The following is a 26,983-nucleotide window of genomic DNA, read 5'->3' on the forward strand; positions in this document are numbered from 1 at the left end:
GTCTGCCTCCTCCGTCCAGCACCTCACTATTCTGTGTTGGTGGCTCCCTCTTGAGTTGCTGGTTGTAGGTGGGGAGTATACATCTGCCTTGGCTACTCAGGGTCCACTATTTTTACAAACATGCATATCTAATATTTCTAAACATTAATAAGTAGGCTATGACAGTGTATAAGCAGAATATACTGTCAACACATGTTCACACGAGAGAGAGAGAGAGAGAGAGAGAGAGAGAGAGAGAGAGAGAGAGAGAGAGATGCTTATTATAGTATGCTAGCACTCCATCCCAAATGGAGTGTTGTCATGTAACACTACCTCTCCTACGTTTGTCATGTCTGTTCATCTGCCAATGTTGGCATGCAAGCCATGCTCAAGTGTCACTCACGAGTGAATTAAGAGTTCTGTTTTTCCTGGAGATGGGCAAGTAAATCAAAGCCTACTCATTTTAAAAGGACTAAACAAGACCATATTGGGAGCAGGCAGCTATGATAGACAGTATTACAGCAATTTGACATTTTGTTGTTGTCGCAAATGCAATGCATTAGGGTTGCTCGCATCAAAAGCAATTCATATTAAACCTGATGAGTTGTTTTTCGCTGCGCATCAATGACGTCGCGCTTTATAATAGGTCCGTTTATATTAAGGCCATGACATGACCAATGAGAGTGCGTGTGTAATACAATCGGCGAGAAAAGAATATGAACCAGCCATGGACGCGGAAAATCATCAAATTACAGAACGCGATTTCCCGTATCCCGACCTTCAAGCGTCTCCTCTATGTTCGGGGGTTGTAGTTTTCCTCCTATAATTTCTAGCTTCAGATCTGTGCTTCATCCAGCTATAAAGAACAGCAGTTCCCATAATACAGCAAAACCCACCACCACTGTGATGCGTGTGTTTTTGTTATTGTTGTAGGTTAGTGGAACAGCTGAGAGCGAAGAGACATCGTTGTGCATCTTTAAAAAACGTTGAATCGTTTTCTGACACGGATGGACTTTGTCTGCCTTTAATCGAAATAGGGACGGATCAATTGGACAATCTGCAGAGCAAACAGATCAGAATAAGGTGAGTTTCAGTCAAATAAACTCTGACGATCTGTATCTGCGTAGGGTTCTCCCTATGCAGAAACGAACACAAAGGAAAACGAGCAAATTGTCCTATTTGGTACAGGTATTTGTTAACGGTGCACACCTTTTCTTTAATACATTACACTGCGGCGAGATCGGTTAACGGTCCCGATGGTCCTGATTATTGGCTTTTGCGCATCAAGGGAGTCGCGCACACAACGTGGGTTTCTTTTCCCACTGGAGTCTATTATTGCGCACACTGGAGACTGCAGCTGCTAGGCTAGTGGGCCTTGTCTTGACACGAATCTCGTGCGGTGTAATTTGAACATTATTTTCCCGTGCGGTGTAATTTGATTTTTTTTTTTGACGTTCAGAGATATTTTAGTTATATAATAGAATGAGTCGTTTATTACCACATATTGTATTGTTTGTGGGCTTTTGCTCATTTCTAACAAAATAAACAGAACACAAACATTAATTAATGCTCGTGTCAAGTGGACTGACGGCTGCACGTTGTGTGTGTTGTGCTTATTAATGCGTTATACATGGTTTATGAACGTGTTATTACCTCATACACTTTCTCAAGAGTTCTCACTATTTACACTTTTGTAAGCTAAGTAATATGGATCATATGTTAGCCAGAAATGTTAGATATAGGCCTAATGCGCCATGCAGTTGTTTTAATACAATGCTCTTAATTTAGTTAGAGGTTGCATTGTATTACAGGGATTTAGACTGACACCTGTCATCATTTATCCCTGCCAGTTCAATAGTGAAAGATATCAAATGCATATTTTGTTGGCTACTGTGTCTATGCCTGGATACTAGTCCCAGGTGGCTGTTGATGTTGAAACAAGAAGTGAACGGTAGGTCTACACGTATGTCGACACGTGACTGGAGTGAACGGCAGGGTAGTCTAGTGGTTAGCGGGTGTGGACGAGTAACCGAAAGGTTGCTAGATCGAAATCCCGAATGGACAAGCTAAAGAAAATCTGTAGTTCTACACCTGAGCAAGGCAGCGAACCCGCTGTTCCTAGGCCGTCATTGAAATTAGAATTTGTTCTTTAACTGACTTGCCTCGTTAAATAAAGGTAAAGTAGAAACAGAGTGGTGTACAATAACAACAAGGTGTTGGGCAATGGCTGTAATAAATAGTCTCGGTGTTGTTTTCATGTAGTGTGTGGTTATGTGTTATGGTCGTTATGGGCTTAACTGTCATCTAGATTTTACTATCCCAGGGGGGGGGTGCTCTTCCCCCATGCTTTTCCGTGCCCTCCATATGGTCACTGAGAGGAGATCATCTTTCACTGAACAAACACTCCCGGAGTCCACTCTTTCTCTTTCACTCAGCAGTTAGCTTCACAGCAGTCACCTCTCACCTACTTCTCCATATGTGCTCATCTGAACAGGTCCCGGGGTACATTCGTCAAATACTTGAAAATAGTTGGAAGTTATTTGAGGTGTGATTGATTCAAGTTCCAAGTGTACCATTTTGTGACTCTACTCTATTGGTTCTGTTGTACCAAACAACACAATCAAATGTAGTTGAAAGTGTTTGAAACCCAGGTCTGAGGTTTGGTGTCTACCTGTGTTTATTATAGCCGTTGTCAAATGAAATGTTGTGACGTACATATTTTTTTCTCCGTCACACCTGTACACCTGTATCCCCACAGGTGCTCACCAGTGTTATTGTGTTGCCATGGAGAAGGCTTGGAGAGTGGAGTTTAGGAACGTGGGTAGTAGCTACTTCCCTCAGAGCCGCGTGGAATGCCACTACAGCATCAGCTCGCAACATACCTGGGCCAGCCATGACTGGGTCGGACTCTTCAAGGTATAAGGTTAACCCGATAAATTAGACAAACCCACCACGAGGAGTGGAAATCAAGTGAAATGCACAGCAGTTTAAAAAAAAAATGTTACTGTATATATTAATATTTTTGTGTGTGTTTTTTTATGTCTCCCTGTCTCTCTCCCCTTGTCTGACTCCCTCAGGTGGGATGGTTGTCAGTGAAGGACTACCACACCTTTGTTTGGGCCCTGGCCCCAGAAGGCTACCAGGAGGGCACAGATGTCAACTGCTGTGTTAACTTCCAGGGTACTAGTCCCTCCCTTTGAACCCTCCCTCTATTTCATACAAAGTGTGCCTGGTCAACATTCACACTGTTCAGAAAGTAGTACACACACATTCATTCTTCTTCTTTTTCATTGAACCTTTATTTAACTAGGCAAGTCAGTTAAGAACAAATCCATATTTACAATGACGGCCCATCAGGGAACAGTGTGTTAACTGACTTGTTCCGGGGCAGAATGACATATTTTTACCTTGTCAGCTCAGGATTTCAAATCCAGCAACCTTTTTGGTTACTGGCCCAACGCTCTAACCACTAGACGACCTGCCGCCCCAAGTTCATTAACTTGCAGGGTCATCAAATAAAGATAGATATCCACACTCATTGAAAAGTGTGAGACCATTCAACAGTCTGCTGGTATCGGTCTTTATTTCCCAACATTCATACTCTGCCAAGGTCTGTAAGGAAACGCTCAAACTTTGGATTGGTCTCACAGTAAATTGAATGACCCTGTTGAAGGGTGGCGACTAATATTTAAAGCAGAGACGGGACTCAATAAGCCACATAATGTTACAGAAAGGAGACGATCAGATTGATTCTCTCTCTCGCCCTGCTATCGCCCTGCTCTCTCCCTGCTCTCTCTCTGTTTTGAATTTAAACCAGTCTTTGTTCGACTCTGATTGAATTCCTTTAAGAAGTAGAAGGTTGAGTAATGAGGATGAGAGAGACAATGGTACAAAGACCAGACCAGACTGAATAACCAACCACACATTACAATAAGGCAGTCAGGAGTGAATAGAGAGCACCAAGTGAAAGGCGTCCTTTTAACATTACAGCACAGGAGCTTGCAGACTTTACACTGTGTATAAAGTGTCCTCCGTCCTCTCAGTGACAATGCTAGCTGAGGTGACTACAGATTGCCTGGCTTTCGGTGGCTGAGCAGAGCAGCTGTGTCATTGAGTTGTGTCAGGGAGATGAACAGCTATCACTGACTCGGTCATTTATCGTCTGTGGTGAGGACTGAGGAGACAGGCGTCTGATGTAGTCAAAGCACATTCAGAATTATGCCCACTTGTCACAGAGGTTGGTTATCTACAGTGCACGCAGTGGTGGAAAAGGTACCCAACCATCATAGTTGAGTAAAAGTAAAGATACCTTAATAAACTAACTCAAGTAAAAGGGAAAGTCACCCAGTAAGATACTACTTGAGTAAAAGTATTTGGTAAAAATATATTTAGTAAAGTATCAGAAGTAAAAGTATCAATAAATTCAAATTCCTTTGTCACGGCTGTTGAAGAGGACCAAGGTGCAGCGTGATGAGCGTACATTTTCTCTTTATTTGGAAAATGCAGAACCAAACCGTGACGCTAAAGGCTATGTGTCCTAAACAAAGTCAACTTCCCACAAAGACAGGTGGGGGGGGAAAAAAAGGCTACCTAAGTATGGTTCTCAATCAGAGACAACGATAGACAGCTGTCCCTGATTGAGAACCCTACCCGGCCAAAACATAGAAATATAAATAATAGAGTATAGAATACCCACCCCAACTCACACCCTGACCAAACCAAAATAGAGACATAAACAGGATCTCTAAGGTCAGGGGGTGACATCCTTATATTAAGCAAACCAGACGGCACAATTGTCTTGTTTTTTAAATTTACTGATGGGGCACACTCCAACACTCAGACATAGTTTACAAACAGTTGTGTTTCGTGAGTCCGCCAGATCAGAGGCAGTAGGGATGAACAGGGATGTTCTCTTGATAAGTGTGTGAATTTGAAAAAATGCAATGAGTACTTTTGGGTGTCAGGAAAAATGTACATTATTTCCTTTAGTAATGTATTGCAGTAAAAGTTGTAAAAAATATAGATAGTAAAGTACAGATACCCCAAAAATGACTTAAATAGTACTTGAAAGTATTTTTACTTAAGTACTTTACACCACTGTGCACATGTCATCATAACTGAAATCATGGCCATAAATACATTTTTAACAGTATAAGCATGTATACATTTAGATCAATAATCCATTGACCATTTCACTCTCCAACTCCCTTCCTCCCTCTTGCAGCCTCCTATCTGCCCAAGTCCAGTTCCCAGCAGTACCAGTTTGTGTACGTGGATGGGAAGGGAGAGGTGTGCTCTGCCAGCTCCCGGTTTACCTTCAGCGCCCCTAAACCTTTGGAGGACCTGGTCACCCTGGAGGAAGGAGCCCACGGAGAGGAGGGGGGGACCGACATGCTTCTGGTCGTACCCAGGGCCGAGCTACTGCAGGTGGGCATGAGGGAGTGCAGGTGCGAGAGAGAAAGAGAGAGAGAGAGAGAGTACTGTAGAGGGATGTCCATATCCTCTTTCAGTTATAGAGAGGGTGAACGAATGTTGATGAAATGAATAGGCAGAGGTGAGAATCAATAGTCAATTGCAAAGAGACAGAGGATGGAAATGGATCGTCTTTTAGGCACTCAGTTAATGTTTTCTCTCTCTCCTTCCAGAGTCGCCTGCAAGAGTGTCTTCGGGAGCGAGCCGAGCTGCTCCACGCACGGGAGGCAGCCGAGAGGATGAAGGAGAGAGAGAGGGAGAAGTACAGGAGGGCAAGAGAGGCGTGGGACAGAGGGTGTGAGGAGCTGGAGAGGAACATCGCGGACCTGAAGGAAGAGCTGCGAGAAAGCAGAGACAGGGTGGAAGAGATGGAGAGGAGGCAGGAGGTACTGTAACATTACAAGACAGGATTAATGTCCGTGCCAAAGGGGATTTGATCATGTCCAAGTAGCCCCGGTGTCTGGTCATGAGCACTTATCTTTGTAAAAAAATGCGATTTGACGTAGAACGACAAGATCACAACCCCAGATGTACATTCTACTGTTATGTCACATGTCAAAACAGGAGCAGTTCATTTACAGGTCAAATGTGCTTCACCATCTACAAAGGAGTCTCGGGATACTGTATGTACTCTGTATAGAATGTAGATTCTCTCTCTCCCTGTCACAGGAGGTGGAGGCATCAGGAGAGGCCTTGGCTCAAGAGAAGAGCTCCATACTGACTATGAAAGCAGCCAGCGAACAGCGAATCAGAGAGCTGGAGGATGACATTAAAGCCCTGGCACTGAAGGCTTTGGAACGAGAGACTGAACTGGAGAGGTCAGAGACGCTCTCTATCTCCCTGGAACTCAACCGCTCTCTTTGATCTCTTTCTTTTCTATCCTCTATCTCCCTCAATCTCTCTCCTTGATCTCTCTCTTACTATCCTTTATCTCCCTCAATCTCTCTCTTTGATCTCTCTTTTCTATCCTCTATCTCCCTCAATCTCTCTCTTTGATCTCTCTCTTTCTACCATTTATCTCCCTCAATCTCTCTTTGATCTCTCTCTCTTTCTATCCTTTATCTCCATCAATCTCTCTTTGATCTCTCTTTCTATCCTCTTATCTCCCTCAACCTCTCTCTTTGATCTCTCTCTTTCCATCCTCTTATCTCCCTTAATCTCTCTTTGTCCATCGGCCTGCCTGTTTTTCTTGCGCTGTTCTCTGGTTAATGCGAACCCCGTCTCTGTGTGTAGGATGAAGGAGAGGGCCAAGAAGCAAGCAGTTCAAAGAAGGGAGGAGGAGAAAGAGAGGAAAGTTCTGCAGGTACTATAATGGCTTGGATTTATTTAGTGCTTTTTCACTACCAACATGTGGTGTTTTTCACTACCAACGTGGTGTTTTTCACTACCATCATGAGGTGTTTTTCACTACCAACATGTGGAGTTTTTCACTACCAACATGTGGTGTTTTTCACTACCAACATGTGGTGTTTTTCACTACCAACATGTGGTGTTTTTCACTACCAACATGTGGTGTTTTTCACTACCATCATGTGGTGTTTTTCACTACCAACATGTGGTGTTTTTCACTACCAACATGTGGTGTTTTTCACTACCAACATGTGGTGTTTTTCACGACCAACATGTGGAGGTTTTCACTACCAACATGTAGCATGCTACCTGGGTGAAGCACAGCAGCCATTTTGGGCCCGAACACTAACCACCCATCATGTCTGATCCCAAACCCCTCATCCCCCTCTTCTTCCTCTTCCTACATCCACGTGTCTTCCTCAGCTCAAGCTGGAGCAGTCCGAGGGGGAGCTGCGGAGCCTGTCTGCTGAGTTCCAGGGTCTGAGGAGCTCGCTGGCCCAGAGAGACACACACGCCCTGCAGCTACGGGACACCATCACCACCCTCACATACAGGCTGAGTACGGCGCAGCGGAAAGAGGTGAGGCTGGCACCACCCACAGAGGGCCCGAGGGTAGTTAATAAAAGGGATGTAGGGGATTGAACAGAACACAATGCAACAGGAAAATGGCAGTACCCACTGCGGCCCCTCGTTCTCACCCATCATCGTCTAACCAGGCTATTGAGGCTATTTTAGCGACCGTGGCAAACTTTGCTGGCTGGAGAAATAGGGATGGGCGGTTAGAGAGGGAGTGGCAGGGTTGGTCAAATACAATGTGACAGGGAAGTTCCCAATGTCCCGTGGCCTCACCGGTCATCTGACGAAAACCCTGTTATTGTTGCCGAACTATCATCTCCTCTTGTCTTTCCTATCAGGCGGAGAGCGAGGCCGCCCTGGCTGAGATGCGGGGCCTGCGGGAGCGTCTGGGGGCCAGCGAGCGTTGTGCCGAGGGCCTGAAGGGAGAGCTGTGTGCCCTGGTGGCCCAGAGGGACCAGGGCCAGACAGAGCTGCACCAGGCCAGGCTCCAAGCAGCACAGCTCACCCTGCAGCTCGCCGACGCCAGCCTGGCCCTGAGGGAGGCCCGAGCACACTGGGCCCAGGAGAGACAGAGCCTGCAGTGCAGCACTGAGGTAATGACAAGGATCATCGTATGGATGGACTTTAATCACATTAATTGGATTACTCGAGTAGTCAAAAGCGTTTCACAATGATAGTGACTGTAGAGGCCAACCTCTACAGAACACTCACTGACAACTGTAACGCACTAATATACTCAACTCCGATTGGAACTAGAGATTTGCATTACTGTGCTGGAAAGGATGCGTATGCAAGGTCTCCTCTTTCTGTCCCGCTATAATATGCGACAGCTGCAACCGACTAGGAAAGATTCACGTCTTCTCGATACACAATTTCTCAGTATCTCCGGTTGAACTTTTGAATGGAAGTATCAGAATGTCCCAGCTGCATGACTTGGGTTAAGCGGTGTGCGTGTCTCCCCCCCCATGGCAGAAGGCCAGAGAGCGTCTGGAGAAGCTGAATGGAGAGACGCAGCGGATAGAGAAGAAGCTTCAGGAGGAGAGGATGGAGAGAGAGAAGGTGGAAGTGGAGCTGGGAAGAGAGAAGGACTGCAACCGGGTAAAGACTTAACACCTACCGTACCACAGGCCACAGACTACAGACCACAGACTACAGACTACAGACCACAGGCTACAGACTACAGACCACAGACCACAGGCTACATGCAAAACGACATTTCAAGCTATTAATAGACACACACACACGAAAAAAAAAAATCAACTCTCCACACACGCTCATGGCTCGGCTCAGGATGCTAACATTCCATGTGTCGTGCTGTACGGTATTGAAAACCACTCGGCCTTGTTGGTCCTGTACGGCTCAGTTGGTACAGCATGGCACTTGCGGTCCCGTGGTTTTAATGGTGCCGAGGCCACCCTTAACGTAAAAATGTATGAACGCGTGACTCTAAGTCGCTTTGGATAAAAGCGTCTGTCTAAAGAGACATGTTTTTGCCAACATGCTGGGTCATGTTCGTTCGTCCCTTTAATTGCTTGCGCTGTGCTGCTGGCTAGGCTGTGTGTATATAAGTATGTGACTCCTTGTTTTGATGACTGCCCCCTGCAGGTGCAGCTGGGTGAGACATGCAGAGAGCTCCAGGAGCTGAAGGCCAGTCTGAGGGTGGCCCAGAAGGAGAAGGAGCAGCTGCTGCTGGAGCAACAGGCAAGACCCCCACCTTTGTAACTCCATCTCTTCAACCACCATTCCCCCTCTCCACATATAGACACATTTCCATAGCAACTGCTAAGCCCTGCCCACTTCGGAGACTTAAGATTTCTAAACATGTCAAGAGGTGTAGAGGCCCGGAGGTCCGTTTGGTGATGAGCCCGAGTTGTCTTGGCATAACACTTGTCTATGTGTAAACGAGTCTCTTGACGGCCTTCCTCTGCTCTGTACAGGACCTGATGGAGTACATGGGTCAGGTGGAACAGAGGAGGGAGGCTTTGGCAGATGCCAAGTGGAGCGCTGCGGTGTTCGCCTCCACCAGTGAGTGAAGGAACCCACCTAACACCGTGGAAAACACCCTAGCACTGAGAGACATGTACAACGATACTCATTTGATCTGTGGGCTGTCTCAACAAGATATTCTACTTCTACACTGACTTGGATCTGAGATGACTTCATGAGATAAGTGGAGACGAGAGCCAGGAGCTTTTCCCAGTCAGGGAGAACTCCTGGCCCTGCTCTGACGATCACTTACCACTGTTTTTTTCTACTCTGTGTGTGTCTGACAGGCCTCCATGACAGTCCTCTGTCTGACTCTGAGGATGAGAACCCTGAGGCCCTGCAGCCCTCCCGCCAACCCTGCAGGCAGCCCCCCCCCTCCTCCCGCCCCCTTGCCCACTACAGCCTGTGTGACCCCCAGGCCCAGCCTGACTCCCTGCTCCCCTCCACCCCTCCTTCCTCCCCCAGAGACATGTCCCGGTCCCTGTCCCGAGGGGGCGTCGTCATCAGCCAGCCCGCTCCCCTGTTGTTGCCCAGGCAATCGGGCGGAGACACCCTAACACACAGCTCTGAGTCGGTAAGAGACGGTATCAGATGCTCTTACACTTGCACACGCACACACGCACGCACGCACACACACACACACACACACACACACACACACACACACACACGACTAATTCTTGTACAATTAGCCAGGCTGTTTCCTTAGGCTGATAACATGCAGCTATCTCCAGTGCTTCTGTCTGTGGCTCATTTAACTGTCACCGATAAACTGTATATCTCAGAAAGGCACTTAGAGAGCTGCCTGTGCAGTGCCTTATTTCCTTATTATGGCCTTATTGCCAGGTTATTACATGTGTATGCCTCACCACTCACTTTAACTTTCTCTCTTTCTGCCCCCCCCCCTCTCTCTCTGTGTGCAGGAGGAGGAGAATAACACCGACCAGTGTGGAGGACACAGCTCTGGAGAGGAGGCAGCCCTGCTGCTGCCTGAGACCACAGACGCAGTCCTCAGGTAGCTTGCAAGCACACACACACGTGCGTGCACACACACACACAAACGTGCGTGCACACACACCACACACACGTGCGTGCACACACACACACACCACACACACACGTGCGTGCACACACACACACACACACACACACGTGCGTGCACACACACACACCACACACACACACCTCTCTCACACACACACACACACACACACACACACACACACACACACACACACACACACACACACACACACACACACACACACGCGCACACGCGCACACACACACACACACACACACACACACACACTCATACAGTACATGCACTGCAGCTTCACACACCCACACACATAGGGCTTTTTTATGATGACAGGCTGAGTGTGGCTCTCAGAGATGGACGTTTTGAATATCAGGTCGTAAAAGAAGTTGAGTGTGGAGGGGAGGAGGAAGGGAGCGTGTACGACGGAGGCAGCGCGAGGGAGGGAAGAGGGCAGTGAGGGAGAAGGAGGGGAGAGATGGGAGGACAAGGGGACAGGTAAGTTGACAGCTGGCTATAGCAATGATTTAGCTACAGGCTAGAACTGGAGTCACGGGCCAATTTTCAGCATCATTAAAGCACTCTCTCTCCCACTCTTTCACTCTCTATTTCTCCCTCCCTCCTTCTCTCACCTCTTTTTTTTCTTTTCTTCTCGTATGTGTTCCTTTTCTACAGTTCTGCTGTTCCGTGACCCCACCGCACAATGTAATTGGGACGATAAAGGTCACGATTGATTATTGATTTTGATTGATCGTTCACACCCTTTCCTTTCTTCATTGTTCCATCTCTTCCAGTGACCTGGCTAATACCTCTCAGTGGTAGAGAGCGGAGATACAGGACCAAGTCAACAGCATCACTGTCAGTGTGTTCTTTACTTTCAGTATTCAGCACACACACACACACACACACACACACACACACACACACACACACACACACACACACACACACACACACACACACACACACACACACACACACACACACACACACACACACACACACACACTACAACTCACCTCTCTGACAAATGATGTTAATATGCAATTTGCTTCTACATTTTTCTATGAACTTCTTCTTTGATGTGTGACTTCTAGGCTGTTGTGCTGCACCTGCACATAACATGGTCCTAAGGATGCCATAATGCCTGTCATAACAGGTCGCGACAGCTCAAATCATAGTTACGGCCTCTCGTGGCCGTTCTAAAGCGTGAAACGCTTAACATTTAAGTCTTAGTTAGATGTTTAATAGTTCATGTTTCATAGCAGGGTTCTTTCGGTTGCAGGAGGAGTGATGTTGGGAGCTTTACGACCGGCGTTATGACATCTTTATGACGCCGTTATTATGAGGCATCATGACAGCCACTGCAATGAAGATATTTTGAGTGAATGTATCCGTCTCCTTTTGAAAATCTAAAAGTTGATTTGAACACTTCCGTCGGCGCGACAACTTCAAACACTTCAACTACTGTAATAATAGTCATTAAGACGTACTTAGACTTTTGTTTGAAGAGTCATTGTAAACTACAGATATGTATAATGTTTTTCCTCCTTATATTCAAAACCTGAGATGTTATATTATAAGCATTTTCTGTTATTCATTATTAGACATTTATATTCCTGCTTTATTAGGGGTGTTGTAGTACTAGTTGAAAGGAGACTCAAAGGTAGAGAGGCGTTCAAAATGGGGGAGAACGGTTGAAAACGCTTCTGGAAAAGGGTGGCAGTTTGAGGGCAATTAGGTTGGGGAGGGCAATCAGGTTGGGGAGGGCGATCAGGTTGGGGAGGGCAATCAGGTTGGGGAGGGCAATCAGGTTGAATGTAGACTGGAAGAGACACTCTAGAAAGGTGGTTGCTACTAATTAGGGCGAGAGGAATGACATTTTGATGTTCTCTCATGTTTGTTTTGTTGAACAATATATTTGACTTCCAATATTCTATCCTCCGCAACATACAGCTATTGCTCCTGCATGCTGGTAGCTGTAGCGCCACTGCAATACTTATGTATTTGATACCAGATGTCAATCGGGGTGTTGTTTTAAAGCAAGAATAATGTGTGTTTAGAACGTCCCAGAAGATCATTAGTAATGCGCTAGATTCACTGTGCGCGGTATACAGAAACGACCTGCTTCAGAGGGACGAAGCCATTCTAAATTTGTACCTAAAAGAACAAATTGGTAACAACGTTGCAATACTTGTTATGGTGTGTTGTTCCTATAGCTCATGGAAGTCTGGCCTGGACTAGATTACTACTGGGTCAAGAAATACATTTTTCATGATTTTCTACCAATACTCCGCTTGTGTTATATCGTAATGAAATGATATGCAGTTTTAGTTTAAGCTACATAGTTGATACGTGTAATAAGAAGAAAATACTAAAGCCAGGGTTCGTCCTGTCTGTGTCATGTCGTCTCTCATCCTTCCCATAATCATTACCATCGTGCGTTGTATTTCCTCTTCGTTTCTTTAAGACTCGTTTCTTTCCCCCCCCCTGATTTTTCTGTCTGAGGATCAATTGAACTGTATTATCTATCGCGACTGTCCCGGTAAGGGTTGAAGAGTTCGTCCAAAGGGTCGAGGTGTTGGTGCCACTATACAGGACAACAGTTTGCTCACACATGGGTTGTAAAAGCCATAGTGAAAATTGTGACGTCTGTAACATACAACTCAGTCCGTCATAATAACAACTTTGTCAGCGTTGACGGACATCCCTGCTCAGTTGAAGGCTGTGTGTCAATACGTTTTGGAGTACCCTTGTCTCTGCACCTGTTGAGCTATACCTGTGGTGTAGTTTAGTACTACAAATCTGTTTGCCACCCTGGGTGTGAGTGATTTTGACGTCCTGGCATGTACACCAAACGTTCCGTAGCACTGAGATCGACGGGTGTTTTGTCGTCGTCAGATCTAGACTTCCGTGGGAAGTTCTATGTCTATGTCTACTGTGAGCTACGTGGGTGTGTAGTGTGACTTCTATTCAGGACAGCTGCCTACTCCCATTGCAATAAGGCTCCAGTGGTTTTCTGGTGTGTATGTTTGTTTGTTGAGGTCATCTTGCTTATGAAAAAAAAAGAAAGAAAAAAAATAAGTTGTTATTGGTAAATACTATATACTGTCTGTTCGTGTGGGTGGGTTTCTGTAATAAAATAAACATGTATGTGTAACAATTGTGTGTGATGTGTTTGTCTTTTGATGAACGATAAATGTTTTTTACCCAAAAAATTCTGCTGCTTCCTCCGGGGCGTGACATTTCTGATGCTAATTTGCTCGTTACACTTGTCTCATCTCTCCGTCTGCATTTCTGTTCTTACCCTCCTGCTCCTCTTTACCTGCAGTTCTCTCTCCTTCCACCCCCCCCCCCATCACTCCACTCCCCCCATTTCAAGTCTAGGGTGACGGTAGCTAATTATAAAATCAATGATGCCAGGCTGGCTGGTTTACGGCCTGCTCTAAAACCTTAACTGGGAAATCACTGGTGGATTAATGCCTCCCTCACTCTTTATCGCTTTTAATTAGAAATGTAAAAGATATGAAGAGCCAGAGGCTAGAACACATCTCCGATGAGATGAGGCCAAATGGTACCCTATTCCCTATGTAGTGCACTACTTTTGACCGGGCATCTGTAGGGAATGGAGTGCAATTTGGGACGTACCCCCACATCTCTTATATGACCTCTGCCACCCTAGCCTGTCAGCCCCTTTTTTCTTTTCCTCTGCTCTCCCCTTTCTTGTTTATTTATTTCCCCCCATTGTATCCCCCCCGTTCCTTCGAGCAGACCCTCCTCACTCTGGTATGTGGTACCTTCGTTTCTTGAATAGCTCCTTGCCAACTCGTAGCGTTGTCCTCTAACCAAATCAGTCCCCTCCTTACAGCAAAGGGCTCTGGCCCCCTCCCCTCCCCTCCTCTTTCCCGTCCCTCCTCCTCTCTCTCTATCTTTCTCCCGGTCTGTCTGTCTGTTAAATTTATGATCCCTACATCTTCAAATGTTTCTCACCTTCCCCTAACCTTCCCTCCTCACCTTTTCCCCCTTTTGATTGCTCCCTACCCACTCTGCATCCGCTGCGTATGTAATGTAACGAAAGGATGCCGATCATGTCCCCGTCTCCTTCCTCTGGGCCAGCCGTGATAGGCTACAGGCTTTCCCATAATCACCCCATCCCCTCCTAGCATATGAACTGTCCCTTACCACCCTTTTACTATGGCTCCAGGACGTCCTCATAGCCCCTGAATGTTTTATCACACACTCTGATCTGACTCTCCATTCCTTCTAGCTAGTCTTGTCTGGTGATGTAAACAGTGCTGCCAGTGTTCTGTCCTCCCAGGCCGGTGTTGCAGACAGCGCTACCAGTGTTCTGTCCTCCCAGGCCAGCTCCCATACACTGTATGTAAGGCATGACGACGATAGAAGAGTTGGCACAGAACGGGACCAGCCTACTCTCGGGGAGAAAGCTGGTAGCCACTAGCCACGTGATATAACTCACCGAGCAAGCACGTCTAGAAATCAATGCAAAATTGTCCATGTTCAGAACAAGCACAAGCAAACCCAGTTCTTGGTTTACTCTATTCAGACCACTTCCTGTATGGTTCACGAAGGATGATTCATTATTGATTCTCTACCAGGACCTCTGAGTGATCAGTATGCTCTCCAAGTAATAGAACGAAACTGCTAACCTCCGTCCTGGGCTTCTTATTCGCCTGTTCCCTCTTACTTTTCACTTGTATACTTCCTTGTAACTTTGTCGTTGCTTTGCGCCATTAATAACCTGGAGAGGATATCTGCTCCAACCATCAATTGACTAATCATGGCTAGTATAATTGGAAATTGTGGCGATGAAACCCCCCCCCCCCCCCCAAAAAAAAATACCAGCCTGCCTCTTTAAATCCCCTTACTACCCCAACACTCCTACCCATTGCCCCAGGGTTCCCATAGCAACGTATTATTGGGGTTGAATATATGAGGCCGTTTAGCTTCAGTCCGTGTAAAGCAGCTAATAATATATGGACCTTATTCTAATCCCCAGTCCCTCTTTATTGAGCTGTGTTTTTAACGATAGTTAATTATGGCAATCATATAGTTGATAGAACCCCCATCCCTGTTTGGCACTCTTCACTCTAGTGCCTACGTCTATTAATAACAACAACCGTCGAGGCTATAATACACTGAGTGTACAAAACATTAAGAACACCTTCCTAATATTGAGTTGCCCCACAGGGATGCTGGCCCGTGGTGACTCCAATGCTTCCCACAGTTTGTGTCAAGTTGGCTGGATGTCCTCTGGGTGGTGGACCGTTGTTGATACGCACGGGATACTGTTGAGCGTGAAAAACGGGGGGGACCCAGCAACATTGCAGTTCTTGACACAAACCGGTGCTCCTGGAATCTACTGCCATAACCCATTCAAAGGCACTTAAATCTTGCCCATTCACCCTCTGAATGGCACACATACACAATCCATGTCTCAAATGTCTTAACAATCCTTTTTTAACCTTTCTCCTCCCCTTCATCTTCACTGATTTGAAGTGGATTTAACAAGTGACATCAATAAGGGATCATAGCTTTCCCCTGGATTCACCTGGGCAGTCTGTCATGGAAGTAGCAGGTGTTCCTAATGTTTTGTACACTCAGAGTATACTGTAACACTGTCCCAAGGACACGGAGTGGAATTTTGCATCTGTCTACAGTAGGAGGCAACATGAATGAATTGTAACACACTGGTAATACTAGTGCCTGCTCGGGCCTTTCCTATATACAGGGCTGGTGTACAGACACTGCTGGCTGGCTGGCTGGTCTCTCTACCCAAAGTGCAAGAGCGCCCACTATTGGTAGTCATTGTGTTGATGACGCCATTGCAGTGCTCAGCTCTAATGAAATGGACTGAGGCTCGCGGCTGGTGAAGGAACGGGGGCTATCAAAAAAACATTTGGGTAACAAATCATTTGAAGGGTGGTTTACGGAATATTCATATCGGTGTCATAAGTGCATCCAAGAGTGTCACGACTGAGAAGAAGAAAAAAATGTTGCAACACATTTTAAGAGAATGAGACATTTCTCAAAGGAAATATGTTATTAATCTCACAAAAGTAATTTATTGTGCCTTACAGTTCATATGGCTTTTTCGTTGCATGACAGAGTTGGTATGAACAGAAGATTGGACAATACCCTGGCCATGTTTTACAGAGAACACCGGCACCAAAACAACATAATCGCAACGTTTGCATCATGAAGGCCTGGCAGGGCAGGCCGAGAGGAAATGAGGTCATCAAACCTCGCCGGCTCTGCTTCTCAAGCGGTCCTGTGTGACGCCACAGCGCCGTACAGAGAACATCCACCCGATGACAGAGGAGACATGTTAAAGCCTGTACACACACTCAAAAACCAACCAGGAGGGCCACATTCAGAGAGAACTATACAGTAGGCCCTCTTTCTCTACCGCTGGGAGGGGTCTGTTGCGCTCCTGTTCATATACTGTATCTTCGTAGCGAGACTGTGTACAAAACTCTGGAATGCACACGTAGCCAGCTGCATCATGAACCGTTGGTTACATATTGACTGGGACACGTTGGCAAGAGAAGAAGAAAATGACGGGAGGACACATGGGCCTGCCACTTCACTGAAGAAGACAAGAGAGCGGGGGTACAATCCTACAACATTACAAAGACATGATGATGTCATGGCTTCGGGTGAGAAGGCAGTTGGTTTCTCGGATGCCAGGTCTGAGACAGATGATGCTTTTCACACCAGTGAGCCGAGCCAAACTGAGCTGGACAGAGCTGGCCTGGCTCCGCACCCACCGTAGTTCCTGGAACTGTGCTGGAAAGGACCATGTGAAAATAGAATACCCATGCCAGCACTGGTTTGGTTTGGGTTGGCATGATAGTGTGAAAAGGGTAACAGGCTGGCTGGCATCCACTCCATTTGTAGACCAGTCATCTATCTTCTATGTACACCGAGCTCGGAGTTAACTGGTCAGATCCCACTGACTGAGTCAAAAATACACACACATAAATATTGCCTGTTCCTAGCGCACCCTAGAGCGTGGCGGACGCTAGGGTTTGGTCCTTAGTAACAGAGAAGCCCTGAGAAGTCTGTTTTCATGTCGTTGCCACTAGAAGTTCCTGGTTTGAACTTGCGTGTGTCTGCGTGTGTGTTGATCATGTGCTTCGGGTTTCACAGGCATTTGATGATGTAGTTCTCTACATTTCCGTTGTGTTCATCAATTGCATGACTGCTGAATAAGATGAGAATGCCATTGACTGTTTTGTCAATATTGGGCAATAAAGATGCATTGTATAAAACAAGATATCAAAGTGCCACAGCCGAGTGCTACGGCCAACTGTCAATCTCTGTTTACCAAACAAAGCCAAAATGGCACATTTGTTATAGGTTTGAGGTTTATGTGTGTGTGTGTGTGTGTGTGTGCGTGCGTGCGTATACCTTTACATGTCAGTGTGTGTTGAGTTGCTAACTTTGGCACTAAGACACTATCCATTCGACAACATAGTTTGTTGCATTGAAAGGAAGCACATAGATGAATGCTAGTCCCCTGATAAACAACACAAATCACAACTTTAGTCACTGTAACACAACATTACTGAGTTGATTATCATTGACATCTACGGCGAGCAAAACTGCCCAAAAAACACCAGCGGCGCAGTTGGAAAGAAGATTCAGTTCGAGGTCTGCCAGTTCGGATTCTGATTCGTCTCTCTCTCTGGATATCCAATGGAAAACTCCTCAAAAAAACAAAACCTCATCTAAAGAAATCATTTACAAAACCAGGATTACAAACAAACAAAATATAATGGTATATATAGATATGTATGGACTAATTAATACATTGAAAGAGAGAGAAAAGTCAAGAAAAAAAAACGAACAAATTGAACAGTATTCAAAAGCAAATAACAGCAGAAAAATCGATTAGCATATTCAGTTTGGTTTCAACCTGTGTTTGTCTTTTTGAGAAACGTGTTTTGCTTTGCATCCGTTGGAAATAGTCTATTGTTCAGTTCATGCTTTCTGTTTTGGCCATTCCTCTATATGTAGATACAAACAAAAAGATAGTAAAAAAATTTGATGATTTTTTTTGTTGTCAAAGAGTCCGCTTTTTGTTTTTGTTGCCATCACGCCATCTTCCCTCCTCTCTATATCAGGACTCACGAGTCCAGTCAGGTTGCATCATGTCGTCTCTCCGTCCCTCTTTTATAATAGTTTCTCTGCAGGTCTCTCTGCATGTTACCTATCAGGATCCTGTGAGTCAGAGAACCTGAGTTATAGTGTCTGTACATTTAGGTGTAAGTCTCTGCTGTCCTGTCATGTCCTGCTTGGAGAGACTGATGTGCAGTAGGGAGATGGAGAGGATACAGAGGAAAGCGAGGGAGGGCCAGCATTGGAAGGGGTAAGGTGGGTGTATGTGTGTCTGTGTGTGTGTGTGTGTGTGTGTTTGCGCGTGCGTGTCAGTTAGTGTGTGTATTTGAGTGCACAGACGGTATTTGTGTGTGATCGCCTCCCCTCCTCACTGCGCCCTCCTGGCACGGCTCTTCCTATTCCCTTCGCTGCCACTCTCCAGAGCCCAGGATTCCCCCTCACTGTCCGAGCCCCTGTCCTCTTCCTCCCCATCATCATAATCATCCTCATCTTCCTCCTCTGGGGAGGGCTCACTGCCGTTCTCTGTCCCCCAGCTGTCCTCCTCGTCCTCGGCCTCAGTCTTCATGGTGGTGGGGGGCTTGGTGGAGGCTGGTGGAGCGGGTGGAGGGGCAGGCGGTGGGGAGCTCTCTCCACTGCTCTCTGTCTGGTCCTCGAAGGCCTCTGGGTTCTCTAACATCTCCCTGATCAGAGGAGGCATTGGGCCTGGGATCTCCATCTTCAGAGTGAGGGCCCTCTCGGCCCCTGTTCACACACCACAGGGGGAAAAACATTCATGTTAACAAGTCTAGAAAGTCATGTCTTTAGCGTTCGCTTATAGTGCTAGATGTTCCAGGCGTTATGGGAGTAATCCTGACGTCCCAAGTGCTATCTCAAATGTTCTGCTTCCACCATAATCTATATGTATCATTCAGACTGTGTGTGTTAGCTGGTGGTCTGGTGTAATTGTAGTGTACTCTTCTGTATTATAACAATACTGACCCTTGGTGCTGATGCCTCTGAGGTCAGTGATCTTCATCAGCATGCGGGGGAACATGTGTGGTTTGTTGGGGCGTCTGCGACGGGCGTAGATCTTCAGGGCCTCCAGCAGGGGCTCCTGCAGCTTGTCCACCTTCTGGGGCTCCTCCAGGTCCATACGGTCTGAGGGACGGACAGGGGGAGAGGATTGCGTTATATACACAATTACGTGACAAACTGGACACATAAACAGCCATAAGACTAGGATGGGAATGACGTAATTGATGATTTTGAGGTCATTACAATTGTATCATGTTATTGGTAACAACTACAGGTAAATAAAGTGTCAAGTGGAGTGCAACCAAACTATTCCATCCCCACATTTCTACTGGTATTGTAACTGAGTGAGGATGTTATCGCGGCCTAACACCTCAAAGACATTTAGGTGTGTATTAGTTCTTAACGTTGTATTGACGAGCAGTAAAATAGTATTAATCCCCTTAGGGTGCAGTACCTCCAGAAATGAGGGAGATGGCGCTGAGGAGGCCAGTCTCTGTGTCGTCCATCTCCAGAGGCAGCAGCTGGCCAGCGAAGGCAAACACCAGGTCTGTGAGCGGGCCGAAGCCTGCGTTGTGCATCTGGGTCCGGTTCAGGGTCAGCCCGTCGGAGAAAGTCATGGTGTCCTGCTCTGGGGTGTAGCGCGTGCAGATCCTCAACATCTAGCGGTGAAAGAGGGAGGGGGAAAGATGGAAAGACCGAGAAAGAGAGGGGGAAGGATATAAATAAATAAAAATACAACAGGAAGGCTAAACCATATAGTAGGCTATGTTCTTTATCGATTGTCCATTAAAACAACAGGCTAATCTCTCGTCATCTGTTCACCTTTCCCTCTATACAGCACGTGGGGCTACTCTTGCAGTACCGCCACTATCCAATGAGAGGCAGTGTCCCCTCATCATTACAGTGCCACGTTTCTGAGTCTCAGAGAATATAGCAGGGTCCGTTGACAGAGCAGATGAGGGGATAGAAAGAACCAGTTAAGTACCAGGATGTCCAGGCAGGCTGACTTGAGGAGGGTGATCTGGTCAGCGATGGTGAGGGTGGTGAAGCCGGGGAGGCGCTTGGCAAACTCCACGATCTTGATGATGCACTTGGTGGAGAGCTCACTGAACTTATCCCATAGCCCCAGGTCCAGCTGCACGCGCTGCTCTGCGCTGGAGTTCTGGAGGACGGGAGAGACAGAAAGAGAGAGAGAGAGAGAGAGAGAGAGAGAGTGAGAGAGTGAGCGTGGGGATGGCAGGGACACAGACAGGGTTCTTATTAGACATTGATCAGGTAGAAGAGTTATTGGTTATTGTTTATTTATTTTTACCTTTACTTAACTAGGCAAGTCAGTAACCCGAACGACGCTGGGCCAAATGTGTGCCGCCCTATGGGACTATCCCGATCATGGCTGATTGTGATACAGCCCGGGATCGAACCAGGGTCTGTAGTGATGCCTCTATCACTGAGATGCAATGCCGTAGACAGCAACGCCACTCAGGAGTCTTTACCACGGGTATGACAAAACATGTATTTTTAACGCTCCAGTTTATAATAGCAATAAGGCATCTTGAGGGTTTGTGGTATATTGCCAATATATCACGGCTAAAGGGCTGTATCCATAAGAACAGCCATTAGCCGTGGTATATTGGCCATATACCACACGCCCTCGGGCCTTTTGCTTAATTATTATTCAGGTAGAATAATAACACCACTGACTGGACATCAACCAACTAGGTCAATAAGTCTCTTACAGGGAGGAGGTGAGAACCCTGGGAGAGTGGTGCCAGGAAAATAACCTCACTCAACATCAAAAAAACAAAGGAGTTGATCATGGACTTCAGAAACCAGCAGAGGGAGCACGCCCCGATCCAAATTGATGGGATCACAGTGGAAAAGGTGGAAAGATTCAATGTTCCTCGGCGTACACATCACTGACAAGCTGAAATGGTCCACCTCAAATGTATATACTGTATTCTATTCTACTGTATTTCAATCAATGCCACTCAGACATTGCTCGTCCTAATATTTGTATATATCCTAATTCAATTCTTTTACTTTTAAAATGTGTGTGTATTGTCGTGTATTGTTAGATACTACTGCACTGTTGGAACTAGGAACACAAGCATTTCGCTACACCCGCAATAACCTCTGCTAAACATGTATATGTGACCAATGACATTTGATTTGATTTGAAGAAATTTGATTTACACTAAACTGGCCTTTTGAGTTGGGGAAAGTGTGCATGTTCATAGTGGATTAGTGTCTTTACATGGGATGTGAATCAGTATGTTCTAACGGGGAAAAAAGGACAAATACCCAAATGTGTGAGACTCTTACGGTGTGGTATTTGCCCAGCTGCAGCAGTGAGGGGAAGGTGTCTTGGTGGGCCTTGCTGACTTTGTTGACCAGCTCCTCCAGTTCTCCACTCAGCTCATAGCTCTCCGGCGGCACCAACTCCTCCTTCACGTCCTTCTTCTTCTTGTTCCTGTCGTTGCGCACTGCTAGGGAGGATTAAGAGGAGGAGGAGGAGGAGGTGGAAGAGGAGGAGAGGAAGAGTAGAAGGAGGAACACAGCAACAGGCGAGTGAGGACTTCCGTTGGCTTCCCACTGACTCGCCGCAATTCGGTGATGCTGCGTACCAGTTAGTGAGCCATATTATACAATCCAGCTCATAACAGCACTTCAACAAAGTGATGACACTATCTCTCCATTCACTGTTATCTCCCTCCCTCTTCCTCCCTCCCTCTTCCTCCCTCCTCCCATTCTTTCCTTCCTCTCAGGATGTCCAGAAATAGCAGGGGGACAATGTGATCCACGTCCTAACACACATCCCACACAAACAATACACCCACATAAGTGTCCCATGGGCAAACCTTCCTACCACTCACCTCACCTCGCACACACACTCTCACAGACATACACAGTCACATTGAGTAAATTGAGCTCTTTGTGACCAAGAATTTGCTATCACTCTCATTTTTTTGTTGTTGTATTTGTCATAACAGAATGATCAGTTGGAGCCAAGTCAAAAAGGCGTTTTTTTTACAGAGAGCGACTATACTGAAATGAAAGTGCGAACGAAAGGTGAGGGGTTTTGCTAGGGCAAGGGTGTGTTGAGATTGAGATGACTGGTGAAACACCTAGTCTGTGTCCCTAAGGGCACCCTTGTAACCTAGAAGGGCACTACTTTGCACCGGATAAAAGCAGTGCACTATATAGGGAATAGGGTGTAATTTAGCACGCTGATTCGCAGGAAGAGTCATTTCGTAACGTGATTAGTCACAAGTGTGGTACTGTGCCCAGTCTTTCCAAATAAGTACCCTGCTGCTTCTCCGTTTCACTTCCTACTTCCTCCTGGGTGAATCATTTTAGATCAAACTATACCAGCGACTATCTAAAAGCATATTGAGTGCTTTGTTTATATACTCTGAGTGTGTGTGTGTGTGTGTGCACATCCATGTGTGTGTGTGTGTGCTTGCATTCCTGCTTCTGTATCACAGGGCCTGGATGTCCTAGGTCAGTAGTCCCCATCCCCCCAGCCTCGCTTACGTCTCTCACCTTCCTTGGACATGCCGACCTCAAAGCACTTCTGGAGTCGGCAGTACTGGCAGCGGTTCCTGGTGACCTTGTTGATCTGGCAGTTCTTGTCCCGGTGACAGGTGTACACCATGTTCTTCTGGATGCTGCGCCGGAAGAAGCCCTGGAGACGAGAGAAGAGAGGGAAAGGAGCAGATGAAACGCGGCCCGGTGGAGGGAGTGACATTGTAACGGCCACGTTATCTTTCAACCTTTCATGTCTGTTCATTTCTCAGATCCCGGGATTCCCAACTGAAACATTTTAGCACGTTTTGTACTGTTGTGACTTCCTCATCCAGGCTTTGATCTCGTACATTCTCATGGCGACGCCTCGACGTCCTGTGTTCAATACTTTCACCCGCTCTATCCTTAGTCATACTTTTGGACATTAGAAACGAGACCATTTGCATGCTGCCTGCCAGTGTTACGTTTGAGTGTTGTCAGTGCGTGTGATGATGCTGGTGATCATGAAGCAAAAGCAGGGGCCTCCTCACCTTGCAGCCCTCACAGGAGCTGACCCCGTAGTGATAGCCGGAGGACTTGTCCTGGCACACGAAGCAGGGCTTGTAGATGCGTGGCGGGGGAGGTGGAGAGGGAGAGCTGGGGACCATCTCCTCTGAGCTGGTGCTCTGGGTCTCCACCGCTGCAGAATATAAGAGAGGTGGATGAGTCGTTTGATTTGTGTTACATTTTCTAGCTCGCAGTCGAATACTGCTGTTAGCGAGCCATTTATCGGACAGTTGCACTCAGTCACGCTTAGGTTAGACTACACCAAATAAAGACGGGGAGATTTTGGCTGACTATTGGTAGTGAGAAGATAGACACAGTCAGAATGGAATGGAAGACATGACTTTTAGTCCCATGTCCCCAGTGCACCCTACCATCATTCACCCTAAGGGGGCAGCACTGAGCCCTCGGGTCACAGATCAGAGTACAGTGTCTGTTTTAGAGTTGGGAGGGGCTGTAATTGACAGAGGTAAAGAAAACAAACCATTTTACAACAGGCAGATAAGTGGAGGTGTGATTAATTAGATTGACAGATCTCAGTCTCTGATAGGGCCTGGCGGCTGAACGGGCGGGGCTGTGGCTGCAGCTAGGGATCCCTCATTCCACAGTGACTCACTCACTGAGACTGGCATCCACTTGCATCAGGAGAAATCTGCCACTCGCCCCACAAGGTAGCTAAGGTATAGGAGGATGAGAGAGCCAAATGTCCATGCACAACTGGTGTCCGCTTCGGTCTGCCCCTCCCACTCCTGCAGACTGCAGACTCAAACCCAGTCCCACACGCTGACTGCCATACCCACTGACGTCACAGTTGTACCTTGAGTCACATGCTCCTACGCTAAATTAAACATAATTATGTTCGAAAAATGCTCTTTTGGGCACTGAGCTACACCACGTTTGGATTCCATACTTCCCAAGAGAGACACACTCACACACACAAAGGTGCGCGCACGACACACGCACGCACACGCCAACAGACATGCCGCCACCGCCACACACACACACTGCACACTCTCAGTAACAGGCACACACATGTTGACCCGTCCCCCGTCCCCCCCGTCCCCCGTCCCAACACCACTTCTTTCAACTTTCACCCCTGGTCACCCCTCAAACTTCAACTCCCCAACTTCTCCAGCTCCAGCCTCCAAAACGCCACCACCCCCTGACAAACAAACCCTATATTCCTCTCATTTCCTGGCCCTAAATTCCTCAGCTTGGCCCTGTCAGGGTTCAATAGAGGCCCAGACTTATAAACTGGCCTATAAAGATAGTCTCATGGCTGGCCTGGAGGCCCCATCCCTACTGGCTAGGCCTTTACTAGGATCCAGTCACCTTGGGCAAGCTATTCACACCACCAGCTGTAGACCCAGGCCCGTGAAAAACAGCAGCGAAAATCATTAAATATAAACAGGGAGGCTCTAGAATTCTAACTTTTACTGCCTCCCGCCTCCCCCTAACACCTTCAATGGAAACCACAGGGCTAGCTTACATTTAACCTACAATCCCCCCTCCTCCAGTCCCCCTTTCCTCCTCTCCCCCTTTCCCTCATACCCAAACCACCAGCTTGCCTTTTTTACAAGAGTGGGGACTTCAACAAGAAGGGAAAAAGGGGTATAAAAGGAGGAGTGTGATGAAAGAAAAACGGAGAAAGACAGGAGACAGAAAAGGGGAGGGGGTGAGAGGAGGACACAGTTGTTGCCGCTCAGGGCTAGCCTTGTTCGATACCAAGATGACCATTACTGCTACGGCTGTTAGCTACTGCTGCTGCCACTGTAACTCTGCTACTGTTACTACTGCTGCTGCTGCTGCCACTGTAACTCTGCTACTGTTACTACTGCTACTGCTGCTGCCACTGTAACTCTGCTACTGTTACTACTGCTGCTGCCACTGTAACTCTGCTACTGTTACTACTGCTACTGCTGCTGCCACTGTAACTCTGCTACTGTTACTACTGCTGCCACTGTAACTCTGCTACTGTTACTACTGCTGCCACTGTAACTCTGCTACTGTAACTCTGCCACTGTAACTCTGCTACTGTTAATCTGTTAAATCTGTTAGCCAGGAATAATCCCAATACTGTTAAAGTAACAAATCACCCTCTACTGCTAACTACTTTAAAGTTACTGTGTCTGGCTACTTTGCCAAACTCTGCTACTGTTACTACTGTTCTAATGTTGCTACTGCTGCTGCCACTGTAACTCTGCTGGACTGCCACTGTAACTCTGCTACTGTTACTACACTGCCACTGTAACTCTGCTACTGTTACTACTGCTATAGTGCTAGTAACTCTGCTACTGTTACTACTGCTGCTGCTGCTTGCCACTGTAACTCTGGTGTTACTATGCCACTGTAACTCTGCTACTGGCCACTGTAACTCTGCTACTGTTACTACTCTGCTGCGCCACTGCTGCTACTAAATAACTCTGCTACTGTTACTATAGCAAATTGTTACTACTGCTGCTGCTGGCCACTGTAACTGCTACTGTTTCTGCTGCAGTTACTGCTGCTGCTGCTGCCACTGTAACTCTGCTACTGTTACTACTGCTGCTGCTGCTGCTGCTGCCACTGTAACTCTGCTACTGTAACTCTGCTACTGTTACTACTGCTACTGCTGCTGCCACTGTAACTCTGCTACTGTTACTACTGCTACTGCTACTGCTGCTGCCACTGTAACTCTGCTACTGTAACTCTGCTACTGCTGCTGCTGCTGCCACTGTAGGCTACTGTTACTACTGCTGCTGCTGCTGCCACTGTAACTAACTGTAACTCTGCTAACTGCTGCTGCCACTGTAAACTGCTGCTTACTACTGCTACTGCTGCTGCCACTGTAACTCTGCACTGTGCTGCCACTGTAACTCTGACTGCTGCCACTGTAACTCTGCTACTGTTACTAACTGGACTGTAACTCTGCTACTGTTACTACTGCTGCTGCCACTGGGTAACTCTGCTGTTACTACTGCTGCTGCCACTGTAACTCTGCTACTGTTACTGCTACTGCTGCTGCCACTGTAACTCTGCTACTGTTACTACTGCTGCTGCCACTGTAACTCTGCTACTGTTACTACTACTGCTGCTGCCACTGTAACTCTGCTACTGGTAACTCTGCTACTGTTGCCACTGTAACTCTGCTACTGTTACTACTGCTACTGCTGCTGCCACTGTAACTACTGCTACTGCTGCTGTTAACTCTGCTACTGCTGCTGCTGCTGCCACTGTAACTCTGCTACTGTAACTCTGCTACTGTTACTACTGCTACTGCTGCTGCCACTGTAACTCTGCTACTGTTACTACTGCTACTGCTGCTGCCACTCTAACTCTGCTACTGTTACTACTGCTGCTGCCACTGTAACTCTGCTA

The 26,983-nt window shown here is 46.9% G+C and overlaps 2 protein-coding genes across 15 annotated transcripts in view; one reads left to right on the top strand and one right to left on the bottom strand.

The window, feature by feature from the left end:
• The first annotated feature begins 868 nt into the window (after positions 1-868).
• On the top strand, positions 869-13,565 carry LOC135528458 (calcium-binding and coiled-coil domain-containing protein 1-like). 3 transcript variants are annotated; one of them, XR_010453550.1, is made up of 16 exons: positions 869-1,062; positions 2,738-2,895; positions 3,057-3,159; positions 5,204-5,406; positions 5,625-5,837; positions 6,121-6,269; positions 6,685-6,754; positions 7,225-7,380; positions 7,716-7,970; positions 8,350-8,475; positions 8,983-9,078; positions 9,315-9,402; positions 9,651-9,937; positions 10,287-10,378; positions 10,779-10,900; positions 11,197-13,565. XR_010453550.1 is itself a non-coding variant. In XM_064957552.1 (15 exons), exons 2-15 carry the CDS (start codon positions 2,764-2,766, stop codon positions 11,222-11,224), a joined length of 1,998 nt encoding a protein of 665 aa, XP_064813624.1. In that variant the 5' UTR covers positions 869-1,062; positions 2,738-2,763; the 3' UTR covers positions 11,225-13,565. The 3 variants fall into 3 exon arrangements, 2 of the variants coding, with proteins under 2 accessions (XP_064813624.1, XP_064813625.1); XM_064957552.1 differs by lacking the exon at positions 10,779-10,900; XM_064957553.1 differs by lacking the exon at positions 11,197-13,565 and having other exon boundaries at positions 10,779-11,183.
• Positions 13,566-16,458: 2,893 nt separating this feature from the next.
• LOC135528460 (retinoic acid receptor gamma-A) overlaps positions 16,459-26,983 on the bottom strand; it is a 75,140-nt gene continuing 64,615 nt past the window's right edge. For 4 of the 12 annotated variants that reach the window (XM_064957555.1, XM_064957554.1, XM_064957557.1 and 1 more), the window contains 7 exons: positions 23,614-23,762; positions 23,093-23,243; positions 21,860-22,044; positions 20,544-20,720; positions 20,013-20,217; positions 19,523-19,681; positions 16,459-19,285 (listed from right to left, as the gene is read on the bottom strand). In XM_064957555.1, coding sequence (XP_064813627.1) covers positions 18,912-19,285; positions 19,523-19,681; positions 20,013-20,217; positions 20,544-20,720; positions 21,860-22,044; positions 23,093-23,243; positions 23,614-23,762 — 1,400 coding nt within the window. In that variant the 3' untranslated portion in view covers positions 16,459-18,911. The remainder of the gene's footprint in view (positions 19,286-19,522; positions 19,682-20,012; positions 20,218-20,543; positions 20,721-21,859; positions 22,045-23,092; positions 23,244-23,613; positions 23,763-26,983) is intronic. The other 8 variants (XM_064957563.1, XM_064957566.1, XM_064957560.1 and 5 more) reach the window with 7 other exon arrangements.

Source organism: Oncorhynchus masou, chromosome 33 (genome assembly GCF_036934945.1).
Source record: "Oncorhynchus masou masou isolate Uvic2021 chromosome 33, UVic_Omas_1.1, whole genome shotgun sequence".
NCBI classification, from domain to species: domain Eukaryota; kingdom Metazoa; phylum Chordata; class Actinopteri; order Salmoniformes; family Salmonidae; genus Oncorhynchus; species Oncorhynchus masou.